The following is a 16649-nucleotide window of genomic DNA, read 5'->3' on the forward strand; positions in this document are numbered from 1 at the left end:
TCAACTTTCTCAGCTCCCGTCATTGCTTGCCTTGGTTTGATCAGGGCCACTGTAAAGTCTTCTCTGCATCATCAAACCTCGAACAAGAGAGATCTAGAAGCATGGATACATCCAACATATTCTTCTTGGGGCCTTGTCATGCTGACAACTTTTAAGTATTTGTCCTCCCGAAGCAATTATAAAAGTGTGTGTCAGCTATACAGCTGTGACAGAAAAAACCCCCCAGCAAAACAAAATAGCTTTCACAACTTTTCTCCTTGTCCCTATCAAGAATTTCAACTTCTCATCCACCTATTTCATAAGGTTTCTACAACTTTCCTTAGCACCATCTAATAGTCTCACCTACTTTAATGAAAATATAACCAACTTTCCAAAAATGTACCCTAAGCTTTAACTCTACTAATCCCAGTCTCTTTATAGGAACTTAATATAATTTGTATGTGAGGAGTGAAAACAACAACAACAACAACAACAGAACCCAACAACAGTACAATTGCACTTTGGGAATGAAATTTAGCCATGGTTCTATCATGCAAAGGAACAGATAGTGGCAGAAATTCCCTCCCACCATCACATTATTTGAGGGCAAACAAAAAGAGGCATTACCAGTTTTAATCTGATGTTAACTATGTTAAGAACTTATAAAGAAAAGATTCAATGCACAGAGCTTAGGAAGCTAGAGAAGAACGCTGTAATAAATTGATTTTCTGGTCAAGTATCTGCAGAGGAAAAAAAAAAAGGGAAACACAATTCTAAGGTGACTATGCTAGCTAGGACCATAATTAACCACATCAACCTGCCAGTAAGGGAAAGTCTTTCAAAAAAACCCAAGGACTTTCTTTACTCAAATAATGTTACCTTGGCTAAACAGTTGGGTAGCTGTTCATAAAATGAAGAAGAAAAGAAAAATCCAGTTACTTTTAACACCAAAGAAATGAATGCCAATCATAAACCAAAGGTACTTTGGTACGATAGCCATAACAGACAGATGCGCAGTGTGGGAGCAGGGAATTCCCTTATGCTTGTATGACAGGGTCACAGAAGGTGTTTGAGAACTGCTCTGTTTCCTGTGAGGCTGACATCCTGCTGTGTCCCCTCATGAGAGTCCTATAGACACAAGCGTATCAGTTGTCTTGTTCAGACAGAGTGTGCAACATCGCTGCATTGAGAAGTGACTTCAGGCTCACTGAAGGGTCTCTTTAATCTGAGGGAATGCTGCTTGGCCATAGAGGACACACTACGGTCTCAAGCGGAATGCATGTGGAGTTCCAAACAGTTTCCTCAGAGACTTTGTTTTGGTTTGTGACTTTAGATGGAAAGCACAGAGGCTGACATGGGACAGCAGTTCAGAAAGACGTCTGTGAGGATTTACGTTGGGCAGCTTTCAGAAGATGAAAGACGTTTAAAGTTAAGGCCTTTATCAGCAAACAACAGTATATTAATAAACTCTATATACCATATTTACAAATGCATTCTCTTGTATGAAAACTAACAGTATTTTGTTCACAGTGCCATTGTTTATAAGGTAGCAATCCCATAATACTCATGTATTTTGGCATGGGAATCAGTAACGCTTGGTATTTACAGAAAATGTACAGGTGTGAATGGAAACATGCCGCTGAATCTGAGTTAGCGATAAAAGACAGATTGGCTAATGGTGCAAAGGATTGAGACCTACAGCACCATCCCCTCCATCCACTAGGAAACCGTGGATTCTGAAATGATGGAGATGCCAGATCTCTCACCCGAGGCGGCATCGAGTCAGTAACAAAACAATGATCTCCTTGTGTACATTGAGGACTCTTAGTCCAGAATTCTAGATCCATTGTCTAGTGCACAAAATAGAAAAGTTAAAAAGGTTTATTATTATCTTTATAATAATAATTATTATTAAAATAGAAGGTACTCTCTCTCGTGCGCCCTCGCGTGTGCTCTGGCCCTTGAGACCACTCTCGGGAGCTCCCGATTATGCTGGTGTTTTTCATCATGCAACTCTGCAGTCAGCTGCCACACGGGGCAAGAAATGCTCTGGACTTTGTAGGAAGTGCTGCCTGTCACCGGGTGTGTGTGACCAGGGTCTGTGGGGGACACGGCAGGAGCACCTCATTCTTCTCCTTGGGTGGCAGCCTGCCCCTGGCATCAAGCTCCCACGTTACTGAATGGAGTTGCTCGTTTCGGCAGCGAACGCTGAGGTGACAGATGGCTTCTGTACAGTTGGAAATGGGCGAGGCCAGTAAAGAGGAGGAGGGTGGCTTTCTGAAGAGGTCAAAAACAGAACCCAGAGCAGGGCTGGGCTCGCGGGTGTGAACTCTTCAGCTTCTACCCCCTCCGGGAGGCCCTGCCGGGGAAGGTCCTCGTTCCCTGGGCTCCGAGTGTGGCATGGACCTACTGGGCCTCGGCCGCAGTCCCCGTCTGTGCCTCCTTCTCCGTGCCCGCGCCTACGTGCTCGGGGCCTCCACTGCTGCTCCTCGGCTGCTTGTGCAACAGGCTCTTCCACTGGGCCTTGTTGTGCGCGAGATGGCTCAGCATGTTCTCAGACAGGGGGCTGTTTCCAGTAAAACGGGCCCATTCCTGGAACAGGGGCTCCACGATGTAGGTCATGAAACCTGAGAGAGAGGGTGAGGAGAACTCATCACCAAGAGGGCAAGAACTACTGCTTTCTTCAGACAAAACCGGGATCCCATTGTTTGTTCCCCCAAGAATGGGGAAGGCAAATGAGATGTGGCCACCACTCATAGTTTAGGAACTTAATTTAAGGTGTGTTCCAGTGGGATTGTCATTTCACCTTTATATGTCTTAGTTCCCTCATCTGTTTTAAAAAACAAAAATCAGAACAGAACAAAGCAAAAATTCCCTAAATCAATCAATCAATCAATCAAACAGAAATCCACAACAAAAATCTGAGAGCATCAACCCACAGGAGCTATAATGGTTAAGCTCTTGGCTACTAAATGCAAGGCTAGAGGTTCAAATCCATCTAGTGGCTGTTTTAAGGGAGCAAGATCTGGTGATCTAGTCCTAGAAAAGACTAAACCAAAGTAAAACCAGTTGCTGTGAAATTGGGTCAGACTCATAGTGACCCTATAGGACAGAGTAGACCTCATAGTGAGCCTGTAGGACATAGGAATTCCTAGGCTCCTCTTGGAAAGGAACACCATGCTTGGAAAAGTAGAGGAAAGGGAGGAAGAGCTGCCAGGAGATGGGCTGACACAATGGGCTTAAGTAAAGTACAGATTGTATTTCACTCTGTAGTACATAGAATCACTGTGAGTTGAAGATGACTCCAAGTCCTTAACAACAACAACAATAACAATTTTTATGGGCTGTTCCATGGGAACATTAATATAGAATACTAGCTGCTCGGTGGGAGAAAGATGGACAATTTCCTCCCCTAAAGATTTACAGCTCCAGAAACTGCCGGAAGGTCACCGTGTCAGGATCATCGGTGGGTTGGAAATCTTTCTGGAGCAGAAGGCTACATCAGTCTCTCAGGAGTTCACGGTGAGTTGCTCCTCCTTGGTTAGTAGCTCAGTGCTGACCCAAACTACTAGCAGAATCGCTTTGGCCAAGATGACAAGGAAACCCTACAAGAAATTTCTACTCAGTCCCATGAGGCTACAAGAAGTCAAAGTTGACTTCTTAACATCTAACAGAAGCAACAATCAAGCCCATAAGAGATTTGTTAGGACAAATAAATGGTGTCATGTGTGTTCAATGCTTAGAACGCTCCTGTCACTTAAACAATAAACACTGGCTATTATTTTTGGGGAACTCTGGGGGTGTTGAACCGCTTCACATCTCTGGTGGATCATGTCCACCAGCTGCAACCTGAGTGAAAGATGGGCAGTCTGCTTAAGATTTATAGTCTCTGAAACTCAATGGAGGGTCAGTTATGAGTTGGAACTGACTTGATGGCAGTGAATTTGAGTTTTGAATATTATTTCCAGATGGAGAAAGATGTAAACCAAAATTTTTTTCTTCCCCCTCCTAAAATGGCCTGTCTTGACACAAAAAAATGAGGGTGGGATACAGGGATCAGAGAGGGCAAATGACTTCAAGGGATCTTTTTCAGGATTTGAGTCTTAGGTTTTCATCTTACTTTTAATTATAATAAATAAACTAAATTGAGGTGGACAAAAATGTATTAATTTTTCAATCTAGATTTTTCTACCTGCATAACATCCTGCTTTGAAAAACCCCTAGAGGCACAGAGGATAAAACATTCTGCTACCAAACAAAAGGTTGGTGTTTGGAAACCACTTGTTACTCTTCAGGAAAAAGATGTGGCAGTCTGCTTCTGTATGGGTTTACAGGCTTGGAAATCCACTGGGGCAGTTCTGCACTGTCCTGTAGGATCATTATGGGTCAGAATCAACTGGATGGCCGTGAGTTTGCTTTTGGCTTCTGGCAAACCCTACTTTAATGATCAGAGTTACTGTGCACTCTAATGATCGGACTATCCCATGGACTGCCAACAGAACAAATATATCTGTCTCAGAGGAAGTTCAACTAGGGTGTTCCCTACAGGCAACAGTAGTGACATTATCAGAAGCAGCTAGTCCTTGGAAAAAGATAGCAAGCTTAGAAAAGTAGCGGGTCAACCAGAGTGGCAGACTGCTGAGGAGAGGGATGAACCTAGTGATTATAACAATGGCCTTGACAATGGCAGAGATTGTAAGGATGGTCCAGGATAGGGCGAGGTTTCAATCTGTTGTATATAGAGTTGCTATGAATCATAGTTGACTCAGTGACATCTGACAGCAACTAAACTTTAATGACTAACAAAGATTGCTTTGTAGTAGGCTTCTTTGCATGTCTGTTCTCTTATTTATTTTAGACTCATTGCTTTGTAAGCATGTTTTACATCACAATGCGTTCCATATGAAATACGCTGTGTTAAGAAAAGATAATGGTCAATTGAGGTGAGAATTATTGGATTGATTATATTTTGGTGTCACTGTATTTGTATTTATTCTTCTGTTTTGTTTCTTTGATATGTAGGTGTGGGAGAAAAGGCAATTGCTTTCAGCACAACAATATCTGCCAACAACTAAACCCATATGTTTATGGAAATGTGAATTATAAAGCTTGATTTGATCATCTTTTTATTGGACAAACAACAGATGTTTGATCTTTAAGGACAACAAAGAAATTGGAAAAAAGGATGCAGCTTTGCAAAATCTTATTGCACACTTCTGCATTACTTCATCTGACATGAAGTATGACTTAAACTTGTGAGATCATTTTAGATAACTGAAACCAGAGGAGGAAAATGAAGCCAAACATTTTTCTGTCTATAATGTAGCATTTTGATAAGGTTATGTTAAGAGTTAGGAAAGAATTTTTCATTTTTTCCTTTTCTTAAATTTTCTTTACCTCCTCCACAGTTTTCACATCAAATTTCCAATATTTTTCACTTTTGACTAAAAAGATAGTTTGAAAAATGAAGCTATTTTAAAATGAAACTAAACATTGTAAGATTGAAGTGTGAATACTTATCAAGTTAACCTTGAGTTTTAAGAAGCTACAAATATCAGCACTTTCCCCCCCTTTATAATATCAGCACTTTAAAAATCCAATATCTAATGAATCAATTCCTATTGTTCCCGAGTTTATCCTGGAGATATAAATCTGTGTAGGAGCCCAGGTGGCATGGGATGTAACTTACAGGGCTGCTTGCAGAAAGGTTGGCTGTTTGAACCCACTGAGTAATCCTTGGGAGAAAGAGGACAGTCTCTTCCTGTGAAGATTTATACATTTACAAACCTGAAAGAAGGTTGCTATGAGTCAGAAATGCCTCTGTGGCAGTAGATTGGGGTTTGGTTTATATACATCTGTTTTCATACTTGTCCAGATCTTTGGCTAACTCACTTGGTTGCTAACCGGTACATTGGAGGTTCAAGACCACTGAGAGGGATTTCCAAAGAAGGGCCTAAGGATCTACTTCTGAAAAAGTGGGAAAAGGAGATGTGAAGTCCTAGTTCCCTCTGGATAACTTTGAAATACTTATTTAAGCAGAAAACCTGCCCTTAAGACATTCTCATTTTGCATTGGGACAGAAAAAAAGAGGAGATATTTTCAATAGAAGGGACTGAAAAAAGAGAAATAACTGCATTAATTAGTATCCATGGGAAGATTGTGCCTGGGAGTCTTAGACCTATAGTTCTCATTGTTGTTAGGTACTGTTAAGTCGAGTTCAACTCACAACAAGCCTATGAACAGCTTTGGAGGTTTTCCTCTCCTTCTCTGACACCCCCCCATCTTTCCAAGCATGATCTCCCTTTCCAAGGAATAGCCTCACCTAGCTACATGTCTAACGTATGAAAGATGAAGCTTCGCCATCTTTGCTTCCAAAACTGGCTGCAGTTTTCCCAAGATATGTCTGTCTGTTCCTCTGTCAGTCCATGGGATATTCAGTACAGTTCTCCAACACCACAACTCAAAGGCATCAATTCTTTTTCTATCATTCTTATTAATTGTCCAGCTCTCTGATGCATAGCAGGTGATTGAGAAGACTATGGCCTGAATCAGACACACCTTAGTATTCAAACTTACATCATTACTCCTCAGCATTCTGGAGAGGTCCCTGACAGTAGACATGCGCAATGCAATACGTCTCCTGATTTCCTGGCTGCGTGTACTAATTTATCTCTCTGGGCTTTTCCCATCATAATCTGATTTCCACTGCATACCACATGACTCAAGACTGAACCAATGGGGCTGAGAGATGTGAAGCACAGACAAGGCTCATGTCTTAAGTGCTGTTTTACAAACCCCTTCTCTTCCTTTATTGTTGCTGTGTTCATGTACATCCATGAGATTTCCCTATTCACTCAACCCCGTGCCATTTAAAAAACAAAACAAAACAAAACAAAACAAAACAGGTCTCTATGGCAACCACATTTCCTGGGCTGAAAATCAGGACATGAATCTGACAAAATAAGTGTGTTCTCATGACAACAATAGGGCAGCATCTGTGAAATCAGGTCTACCTTGACAATCCAGACAGTGCCCCTAACAAGAGAAGCTGCTTTTATTTGAGAGTCTTGAACCATTGTCTGATACGTTTCTTTCTAGTCAGAGCTCTATAAAGTGAGTAGGACCATGTGCCGGGTCTATTCCTTTCAAGTCATGGCTGCAGAACTTCTAACACTGAAAGACGAGAACAGGTCACAAGGAGCTGCGGATGCTTCCTTTGTTGATGCTCCCATCAGCAGTTCTCTATCTTCATCTGCCTTGGGTCTTATAGGTCTTATTTTTCTTTTTTTTTAGTATACATAGTATAAATATAGATATTTACTTATTTAATTTATATATATCTACATATATATATAGTTCATTTCATTTGTTGTTGAGAATATACATAGCAAAATATTTCAATTCAGCATTTTCTGTGTGTACAATTCAGTGCTACTGACTACCATTCTTCAAGTTGGGAAATCATCTTCAATGACCTTTTCTGAGTTGTTCCTTCTCCAGTAACATAAACTCACCACTTTGGAAGGTTTCTATCCAATCTTTTGAGTTACTTTTGTCAGTCTAATGCCATATAGAGAAATTCTGAAAGACAGTGCTCAAAGACAAACTTTGTTATTAGTAAAGCTAAACGAGTCTATGGTTTTAAGATGAGTTCAGGGGATATTTTTGTTTTAAAATTTAAAGATAATCTCAGGGTAGCCAAGTGTCCTTGGTTCCAGAAAGTCTAGATTCAACGAGAATTTGACCTGGGTCTTCATTTCTTTTTACTATCCTCATCTACTACTGAAGGACAGTGCAAGAGAGGAAGACCCAAGATGAGATGGATCGACACTGTAACTTGGGGAATGGTGGTAGGTGTGTTGGAGACAGTGAGATTGGCTCAGAATAGGCCAGGGTTCAAAGCTGAACTGTGTAGGGTTGCTATGAATCAAAGGCAACTCGACAGCATGTAACAAGAACAACCTTCTAGTTGTTGGTGGAAGAATCAATTTAGTTGTAAAAATGGCATAATATTAAGAATAATTTGGAAGACAATGGATCACTAATAATCTCATTAAGAATTCCCAAATAACTGTTTTCATATTTGCGTATTCCATTAAAATATTTTTAACTTTGTCTCTCTTTCCCTAGTAAAACTTCACTAATTTTTTGTAATGTTATATGCTTTTCAGTGATTTTTCAGAATGTCATTCCAATTTGGTCTGATCTCTTTACTTTTCAATTTGTTAGTTTATTCCCTTCCCTCACAATATTAAGGCATTAAACCGTGGGCTTAGGATATATAGATAGAGCACTGGAAAGGCATTAAACTGCCTGGGGTCTATGGAAACAGGAAAACATGTTAATGTCATAGCTTGTAAGACAAAAAGAATTTGAAACAAAGCTTGCTTTCCTTGGAAGAAAAGAGCAAGAAAAAGAAAGACTTGTTTTAGAGGTAGATAGAATTGGTGGAATATTCTAAGGACCAATTGAAATTCTCATTTGATGAGAAATATTTCCTTTACTAAATGCCCAAAATGTTCCCTGTTTAAGTCTTTTGCATAACCCAATTAGATGAAATTAATTATTTTGGATATGTTAACACCACTCTTTTTCACTTTAGTGCAACTGGCATTTGAGAGCATGGTTTTAAGAGAATGAGACTGAAAATAAATTTTGAAGCAAAGAGTAGGGAAGCATGAAACCTCAGGTTGCAATGGGACAGCATGACTTAAAGGACTTGAAGGTAGGGTACTAGACCTTAGGCAATGTTGGGAATGAGAAGAGCCAAACTACAAGGTTCCCAGAGGCAGATTCTGCTCACATCCCTTCTTTCAATCTCTGAAGAAAGTAGGAGCCATGGCATTGTTAGGCAGTAAATAGTTGATTCTTAGTACTTCCCTCCTATGCTCTTAGATTCTGATTTGATTCTAAAAGTAATGTAGGTTAGTTAAGGTTCTATGTTTTTCAATAGCTAATTGCTTCAGAATGTTGTGAGGTTGAGTTTTTTCCCATTTAGTCATTTAAAAGAACATTGATTAACCCTTCAGTATGGATCTTTAAAAAATAGTGTGCAGACCTTTCTCTTGTGGCTCTTGGCAGAGATGACGAAACCATCTGGTTAAGATTGAATTCAACTCACCAATTTGTATACTAGGGATTGAGTCTTTCTGCTGATTACAAAGAGGACTGATTTCCAGTTCAAATTTCTGCTCAAGATCACCTAGGAAGAAGCAGGAAGAAACACATTAATAATCTAGAATTTATGTAAGTGTTGATAGTTTTTCATGACCTAGTTGGAAAAGGTTATTCTGGGAATGACTCTTTCTTATCATTCGAAGCCTTCAACACAACTCTGCCTTTCTTTGCTAACTTCTGTGAAATTTTTAGATATTGGAGAATCCACAATCATTTACAATAAATTCATTGTAATTAGGTGTGGTCTAAGGTTAACTTTTGAACAAGCACTATTAAAAACAAGGAAAGAACTAATGGGCAATTTCCTGACATGAAACGGCACTTCTGACTTTAAGTCTAGCTTAAGAAAACAGATGTTATGCTAAGTATTCATTTTTTGCCTGAAATCAACAAGATCAACAAGAAATAATAATAATATTAATAGGTAGGAAATGGGAGAGAAGTAATAGAAAGACCCCATTATTCTAGAGGCAGCTTGGTCTGTTAACTATATCATTAATCATAAATAACAGTCCAACAATTCTTTGATTCTTAGAATTTTAACAAATGTAATGGAAGTTTAAAAAATATAGAGGGCAGAATAAAATTTCTTTTTTAATACTTTTGTCAGCTAGAGCTCTGAAAGTTTTCTATGATTAATTTTTATCATGTGAGGTATTTTGTTTAAAATACTCTATCATTCCTTTCTGAGGATGAAAAATTCTGAGGGTGTGTGTGTGTGTGTGTGTGTGTGTGTGTATGTGTGTGAAAACAGCAGAGTCGCTTAACAGAGAAGCTGGGTCTAGGAAACATAAACTCAGTTCACGGTTGGGAATATACTTTCTTGAATTAGAGAGATAAAAAGGAAATAGTATATAGTTCTTACTGGTGGCTAGGGGGCTCCAGTGCTCTAGGTTCGTAGGGAGCTACACAGCTAACCTAAAAGTAGTCAAATGCACCAACGACGGACAATCTAATCCCATGTGATTAACTACCTTGGAAACCCAACATATGGTCAGTTGTGGGTTGGTTCCCAGTCGACAGTAATGCATTTTTGAGTTTTGTACTGTGTGTTAGGTACTTCACAAATGTTAATAAATCTACTGTTCATGGCAATCTCCTTCTAATCCCCATTTTCACAGAGTTGAAGCACAGGGGAAGTAAGGAGATCACTCTTGGTCTCACTTGTAGTAAAGAATCAAGCCTAGGTTCCACCCTAGGGATCCCTGCTACAGATTGTCTCCCAGATGCCCCTTTTTGTCACCTCTTCTGAAACTGGCCATACTTCCCAGGATCTTTTGGGTGCTGGTGAGGAAATAATTTTGGTTTAAGCTTAAGGAGTTGAGGGAAGTCCCTTTACATTGATTCTTCAACTCCAGGTAGTAATAGCTTCTGAGGACAGAGTGTGACACCCTTAAAATGCAATGAAGTTCTACTCTAACCAGCTCAAATCCTCACCTCTCTATTCCTGTTAAGGTTGCTTGACTTTGGCGGACTTGTCTCTGGTTTCTCCCTTCCACTCTACCTACACATTAAGGCCCCAAATCCCTCTCTTAGCAATCTTCTGCTTGACTCTAGTTTGGTTTTTAAATATCTCCCCCCCCCACCCCCTTAATGTTTCCTCCTTAACCACTCTTGCTTGTATTCTATTATATATGTTACCTTAAATCTGCTATCTTTGATGACTCCCATTGTCATGTTTTCAGATGTAGCCTGGTGTACATGGGTCTCCACAAATCTACTTTTTTATAATGATTTTCTGTGGGACTAAGCTGGACCAAAGCCTGTTCCTGTCTGTCTGAACTAGGGCAGTGCAATAGAGTTTTCTAGAATAGCAGAAATACTCTCTGCACTGCTCATTAAGACAGCCTTTCAAAATACAGGCCTTAAAAATGAAGAAAGACAATGTCAATTTTATTTGATTTAAATGGAACTATCCACTTGTGTCTTGGGGTTACCATATTGGCAAATGCAAAACACTACACAGCCTGACTTTTCCCTTCCTTGGGTGCTAGATCTTCTAATATCATTGTCTGTTAAGTACTCAAATGCTTCCATGTGACCTCTGCTCTGGGTTGTTGTTTTTCAGGGGCCGTCTGACCTTTAAATTGGATCACTCATTGCTTTACTTATCCAATAGGTATTTATGAAGCACTTGTTATGTTTCAGACACTTTGCTATTCAATGTAGAAAATCCAAGGAGGAAAATTGAATCACATCTCCCCTACCAGGAGCTTTGCTGATTAGTATTTTGAAGGTACATGTTCTTGGATCCTTTATAAGGTCTCCAATAGGGATTTGTACATAAGAGTATCTCACTTTTGCTGAAGATTAGCCAAGACTACAAGTAAATATTTTAATAAAATCTTTTGGAACACTTGTTTGATGGAGAAGACATGTATTTGAAATGAATCAGGAAAGAATTCCACTTTCTGAAGAAGTTGGTTCTGGGAATACTGATTTCTATTCCGAGAACTTTACACTGTTTTTCTGATTTGTGGGATCTCATTTTCCTTCCCCTTTTTGGCCTTGATCTTGGTTTTAGGAGTTTTCTTTTGTTCAGAATCTCAGATCCTATTTGAGGCCCTTTGACAGGGACTCTTAGCAGTCTGAGGAAGCCTGACTGAAAGGAGGAGAGAAGAGTCCAAACCCTGAACTGAAGCCAGAGGAAATTCATCAAAGTGAGAAGTCATATTCATCAGGTTTTTAGCAAGTAATAATGAAAGTCATACAAGTGTTCAGGTCGTTTGTTCATAGGGTCATTATGAGTTGCCTATGACTCGACAGCACTTAACAACAACAACAATAACAACAACTAGAGAGATCAGTTGGCGTAGTGGATAGAAAGTGATGCTAACAAGCCAAAGATGGGTGACTTTAATCCGTGGCCCTCAGACCTGGTTTTACCAAAGGTAGGTGACTTTAATCTGCAGCCCTTGGGCCTGTTTTTAATTGTTTTTGGTCGTATAGCCCTGGTCTGTCCACTTGCTGCATAGAGGTAACTGGTTGATGCTGTGAAGCTGAACACTGTGACACTGATGTGTGATAATGGTTACCCATGGTGGAGAGTGTTTGGTGGAACTCCCTGATTAAAACAAACTTGGAAGCAGGAGTGGCATCCACATCCAAAATAGCTTGCCTCCAGAAGCCCTATGAACCTGGAGAAATGATGAAAGCCATAAAGTGTCCAGGTCTTTCGTTCATAGGGTCGCTATAAATCGCCTATGACTCGATGGCACTTAACAACAACAACAACAACAACAAAGTCATTACGGAGCACAGGCAGTTGAAGTGACCGGAGAGTCTTCTCTTCTTGACCAGGCAGACATCTGCTAACATCTAGGGTTATTAGATCAAAAGGAGCCTTCTGTGTCCTCCAATCATATTCCCCTACCAGGAGATGATGTGCCAGAGAGCAAGGGGCATCAGATCTGATCTATGGAGACCAGATAACAAATGTTCTAGGTTTTCTCACTCCATAATGCTGCAGTTAACGTACATTGTTAGGACAACAGTCAGGTTTTACAAAGAATCCTCATGATGCATCACGTTTGCCCTCTACTGACCTAACAGCCTGAATTTACCAACTCAACTGGTTGTACTCTATGCCCGAGTCACATAGTCCTTGCCCTAATTGCCCATAATCCAAACGATGTATAAAATGATCAAAGGGAAGACTCACGCTCTCTCACTACAAACAATGCATGTAAGTGAATCACAGCAGAGCAGGAATTTCCAAGGATGGTCCCAGTTCCTCTCTCTGTGCGCTAGTGACATAGTCCTCATATCACACAGAAAGGGAAGTAAGTACTCATTATATCCAGTTGAAGTCCTCACCACTCCACTTTCAATATATTTCCTTTTGTTATCAAATATATTGTTTCAGTTTATTGGCCCTAAACAGATATTGGATCTCACAGACAACTAGAACTAATCTTTTGACTCCTAACCTGTTATATTCAGTTTAAGTGAAAATGCACAGGGTTGGAGAAGCCATAGGAGCACTGTTGCTCTGAACCAGAGAGGTGGTTAGAAGAGCCTTCTGGCCCCACACGAACTCAATCACCTCTTTGTCTCCTGTCTTTGGGGCCATCGTGATGCCATCAACACATCTCTCAATGGAGGCGTCTGGAAAAGGCTAACTGTCGCTATTTGACCTCCCCCCAGCGCTGGTATGTGGGGCACTTGAAGCCTTATTTGTTCTTAGTCTCTCTCCAACCTGATCCTGTCACTAGCACCAGGGCACTGCTGTGCCTAAGCAAACATCCTGCACCCTGAAACCAGGCCCGAAGAAACACGGCTGTGTCCAAACGCCTACGGCCCCCCAGCCGTCAGGATGCTGCCTGCTACTTCAGTGCTTTACTTCTGAATGAGGTTCATCTGTGGGAAAAAAAAATGATTATTCCCTACTTCAGGCCTTTTCATAGCAAAATTCTTTACCTCGTGCTTGAGGCTGTTTGAGAGGATGCTCACAAGTGTTGGTCAGCTGTGTTTGGTGTCATTTAGAGTTTTACTTAAGAAAATGGGAGGAAAGAAGGAGTCTTAAGTCCTCTGTCGGAGCAGGAAAAATGGACCGCAGATGGCATTTAACCTTTAGGTTGTACTCAGCTCATTAAAGTGAAAGGCAAAGCATAGCTGCATGGGAAAGCCATATATGGAAAAAAATGTATATGTAATTATATATCTCTATATAAAATTTCCCTTTCAGTCATTTTTTCATGTACCTCATCACTATTTGTTTCTGTAGTAAATGACCTTTACATAGTTTTGTTTCCTCCCCTCCCCCAAATGGGCAGAATGGTTTGTTTGCAAGACAGGTAAAGAGAAAGGTTAGGATAATAAGAGTTGATGAAAGAGCAAATGCCATGAAAGATAAATTAGCCATTATCCTATTTCATGAGGAAAAATGCCTAAAAGGAGACAGAAGGAGGCAGAGTCCGCCTGGGGGCCTCACGAACCTTGCCGGTAGAATTCTTCACACACTCTTTCACTCCACTGCTTGCTCATCTCCCAGATTCTACAAGGATTGCAGATGTCGGCACACTTCAAGGCAATCTGGGGGGTGGCAGAGGAGGGGGAGATTGTCAGAAGGTGACCCTTCAGTAGCAAAAGCACCTCAAGCCAAAGCCAACCCCTCCTGTGAGTAGATTCACAGACACCGTCTAGGTCAGTGGAGAACTGCCCCCTAGGGATTTCGAGGCTGTTTCCCAAAGCAGACCACTTCATCATTTTCCAGGGAAGTGGCCGGTAGGTTTGAACCACTAACCTTTTGGTTGGCAGCTGAAGCTTTGGTGACAGTGCCACCAGTGCACCCTCCCTAACGGAGACTGTGCAACCACTCAGTCTGTGGGTACCCTTTGCCTCGGAGGGAACCAGCAGAAAAGGATTGACCCTGGCTCTTCTCAGGGTGTGGTCCAGAGCTGATCTTTCAAAAGTACATTACTCAGCCTTTCTTCCAAGGTGCCTCTGGGTTGACTGGAACAGTCAGCCTTCTGGTTAGCAGATGAGTGCATTAATCCTTTGAGCCACCCACGTCTGGCTGGCTCAGGGTGCTGGCCTGTGTTTACAGAGGGCCTCCTGGCTTGTTCCTTCAGGAAACAGCACTTATTCACTGCTACACAAAACCTCTTTTCAGAACTCCCACTTCGAGCAGTGAGAATAAGGGAAGAGCCACAGGGCAAGGACACACGGCTGCTTCCTGGAGGAGACTCGAGAGGGACAAGCCAAAGAAAGCTGTGGCCTGGCTCCTCCTGCTGCTCCTGCTCTAGAAGTGAGGGAAGCCACCAGGCATATGAGCCAGGTTCAAGTGAGATCATGGGACCTTGTGCTCATCCCACTGACCAACCCCATACATCACCCAAGTTCTGCATGTTGGCCTTTCCACGCCCCTGTCTGGCTGAATTAGGCTGTATCTCATGTCACATGCACGTGTGCTCTGTTTGCAGCGCTAAACGAGGCCTTCTTAGCTTGCCTCCCCACTGGTCTGGATCTGGAATGCTAGCTATGGTCAGCCACGCTGCATGAATAGGGTTACCTAGAATTCTCTGAGAGATTCTCCCCCTTAACCAGCAGCTGTTGAGGGACCTGGATGGACTCCTAGTGTGTGTCCTGCTCACCAGCAATGTCTCTTTGCTTTGATCAGATCGAGACAGTGATGGGGTCTGGATAAGCCCGATAGCATTAAGTTGCCAATTTGATTTTTTACTTTCTGGTTGATGGAGGGACTATTTTGGGTTGGAGTAGGTAAGAGCAGAAGACCTCTCCAGATGCTGGCTGCTAAAGGATTCATCTGAGCAAGCAAGTTTGCTTTCTGAAATACAAGCCTGCAGGCTTTTCCTTGAGTTACTAAACTCAGGCACCTGACAGACACTTGGTAGCACTCAGAGACTAGACGATTAGTCTGGGAGAAAGGAGGAGGGAGGCATAACTCTACAGATGGATGTAGGATGTTCCCTGGAAAGGATGGAACATGCTAGTCAGTTACCGAGGCTGGCATCAGGCGGGGAGAGTGAGACAAAAAGACTACAATTCAGTGGAACTACCACTATCTCCCCGGTGAAAATTGGTCAAGATCACCCTGGAGGCCATCCACTCCATCTTTTGTAAAAAAAGGGGGGTGGGGGAAGAAAGGTGAAAGAAAACAGAAGATTAAGAAGAAGGCTCTGGTTCAAATATTTGGCTTCCATTTCCAAAGTCCCCTCCTCTGTTCTTATGTCAGAGACGGCTTCTTGATACAAAGGGTTGGCCCTGATGCATGCAAATGGTTTTAAACTTAAAAAAAATTATTTATTGATTCCCCAATGCGGCAAAATTTGACAGGCATGTTTGTATCTCAGATGAAATAGGAGTTTATGAAATAGATATTAATGAATTAAATAAATAGAGTTCTATTAAATAGATATGAGGTAAAGGAAGGTTATTTGTTTCTCAATTTGGGGGAGAACAATAGTGAATATAGGGAGTGTTGGTGGCCTAGTCTGTAAGGAGTTGTGCTGCTAACACAAAGGCTGCACCCTTTGGTGGTTCAAATCTACCAGCAGCTCCAAGGAAGAAAAATAAGCAATCTAATGCGTTTTCAACAACCTGCTGGAGGGTCAATTATGAGTTGGTTCCAGCTCGGTGATAATGACCTGTAGTTAATATAATAACACACTTTCATATTATAGAAACTGCCTATGTAATTGTAATATTGTTTCAGTGGTCAGTTCTCTCCTGAGCCACAAAATATGGTTAATCCTCACCCAATGCAACAACCAAGGGGTTATTTTGTGGTGAAGCAGTTCCCAAACAAGGAAATGGGTGATGTTATCAACTCACTCACCCAAAACCCAGGCTTTGCTTGCTTGAAAAACCACTTAAAAAATTCATGTGTCACAAAGCTTTTAAGAAAGTAGGCCACCGCCCAAACTTATACCAAGGGAGTTGCAGCTTGCTCAAATGTGCTAAAATTATCGATCATGTCCTTAAGTGATTTTTACCTGATGTGAATAATGGCTTTACATGTTCTTTTTTTT

The 16649-nt window shown here is 41.3% G+C and overlaps 1 protein-coding gene across 1 annotated transcript in view; it reads right to left on the reverse strand.

The window, feature by feature from the left end:
• Positions 1-2054: 2054 nt before the first annotated feature.
• Positions 2055-16649, reverse strand: part of PDE7B (phosphodiesterase 7B) — a 541867-nt gene continuing 527272 nt past the window's right edge. Inside the window, exons 11-14 of the mRNA XM_006885008.1 lie at positions 14094-14190; positions 9101-9181; positions 2390-2606; positions 2055-2256 (exon numbers count right to left, since the gene is read on the reverse strand). Of these exons, the coding sequence (XP_006885070.1) occupies positions 2055-2256; positions 2390-2606; positions 9101-9181; positions 14094-14190 (597 nt within the window). The remainder of the gene's footprint in view (positions 2257-2389; positions 2607-9100; positions 9182-14093; positions 14191-16649) is intronic.

The sequence above is a fragment of the Elephantulus edwardii genome, unplaced genomic scaffold, assembly GCF_000299155.1.
Source record: "Elephantulus edwardii isolate Elephantulus edwardi_28Jun2011 unplaced genomic scaffold, EleEdw1.0 scaffold00039, whole genome shotgun sequence".
In the NCBI taxonomy this organism is placed as follows: Eukaryota; Metazoa; Chordata; class Mammalia; order Macroscelidea; family Macroscelididae; genus Elephantulus; species Elephantulus edwardii.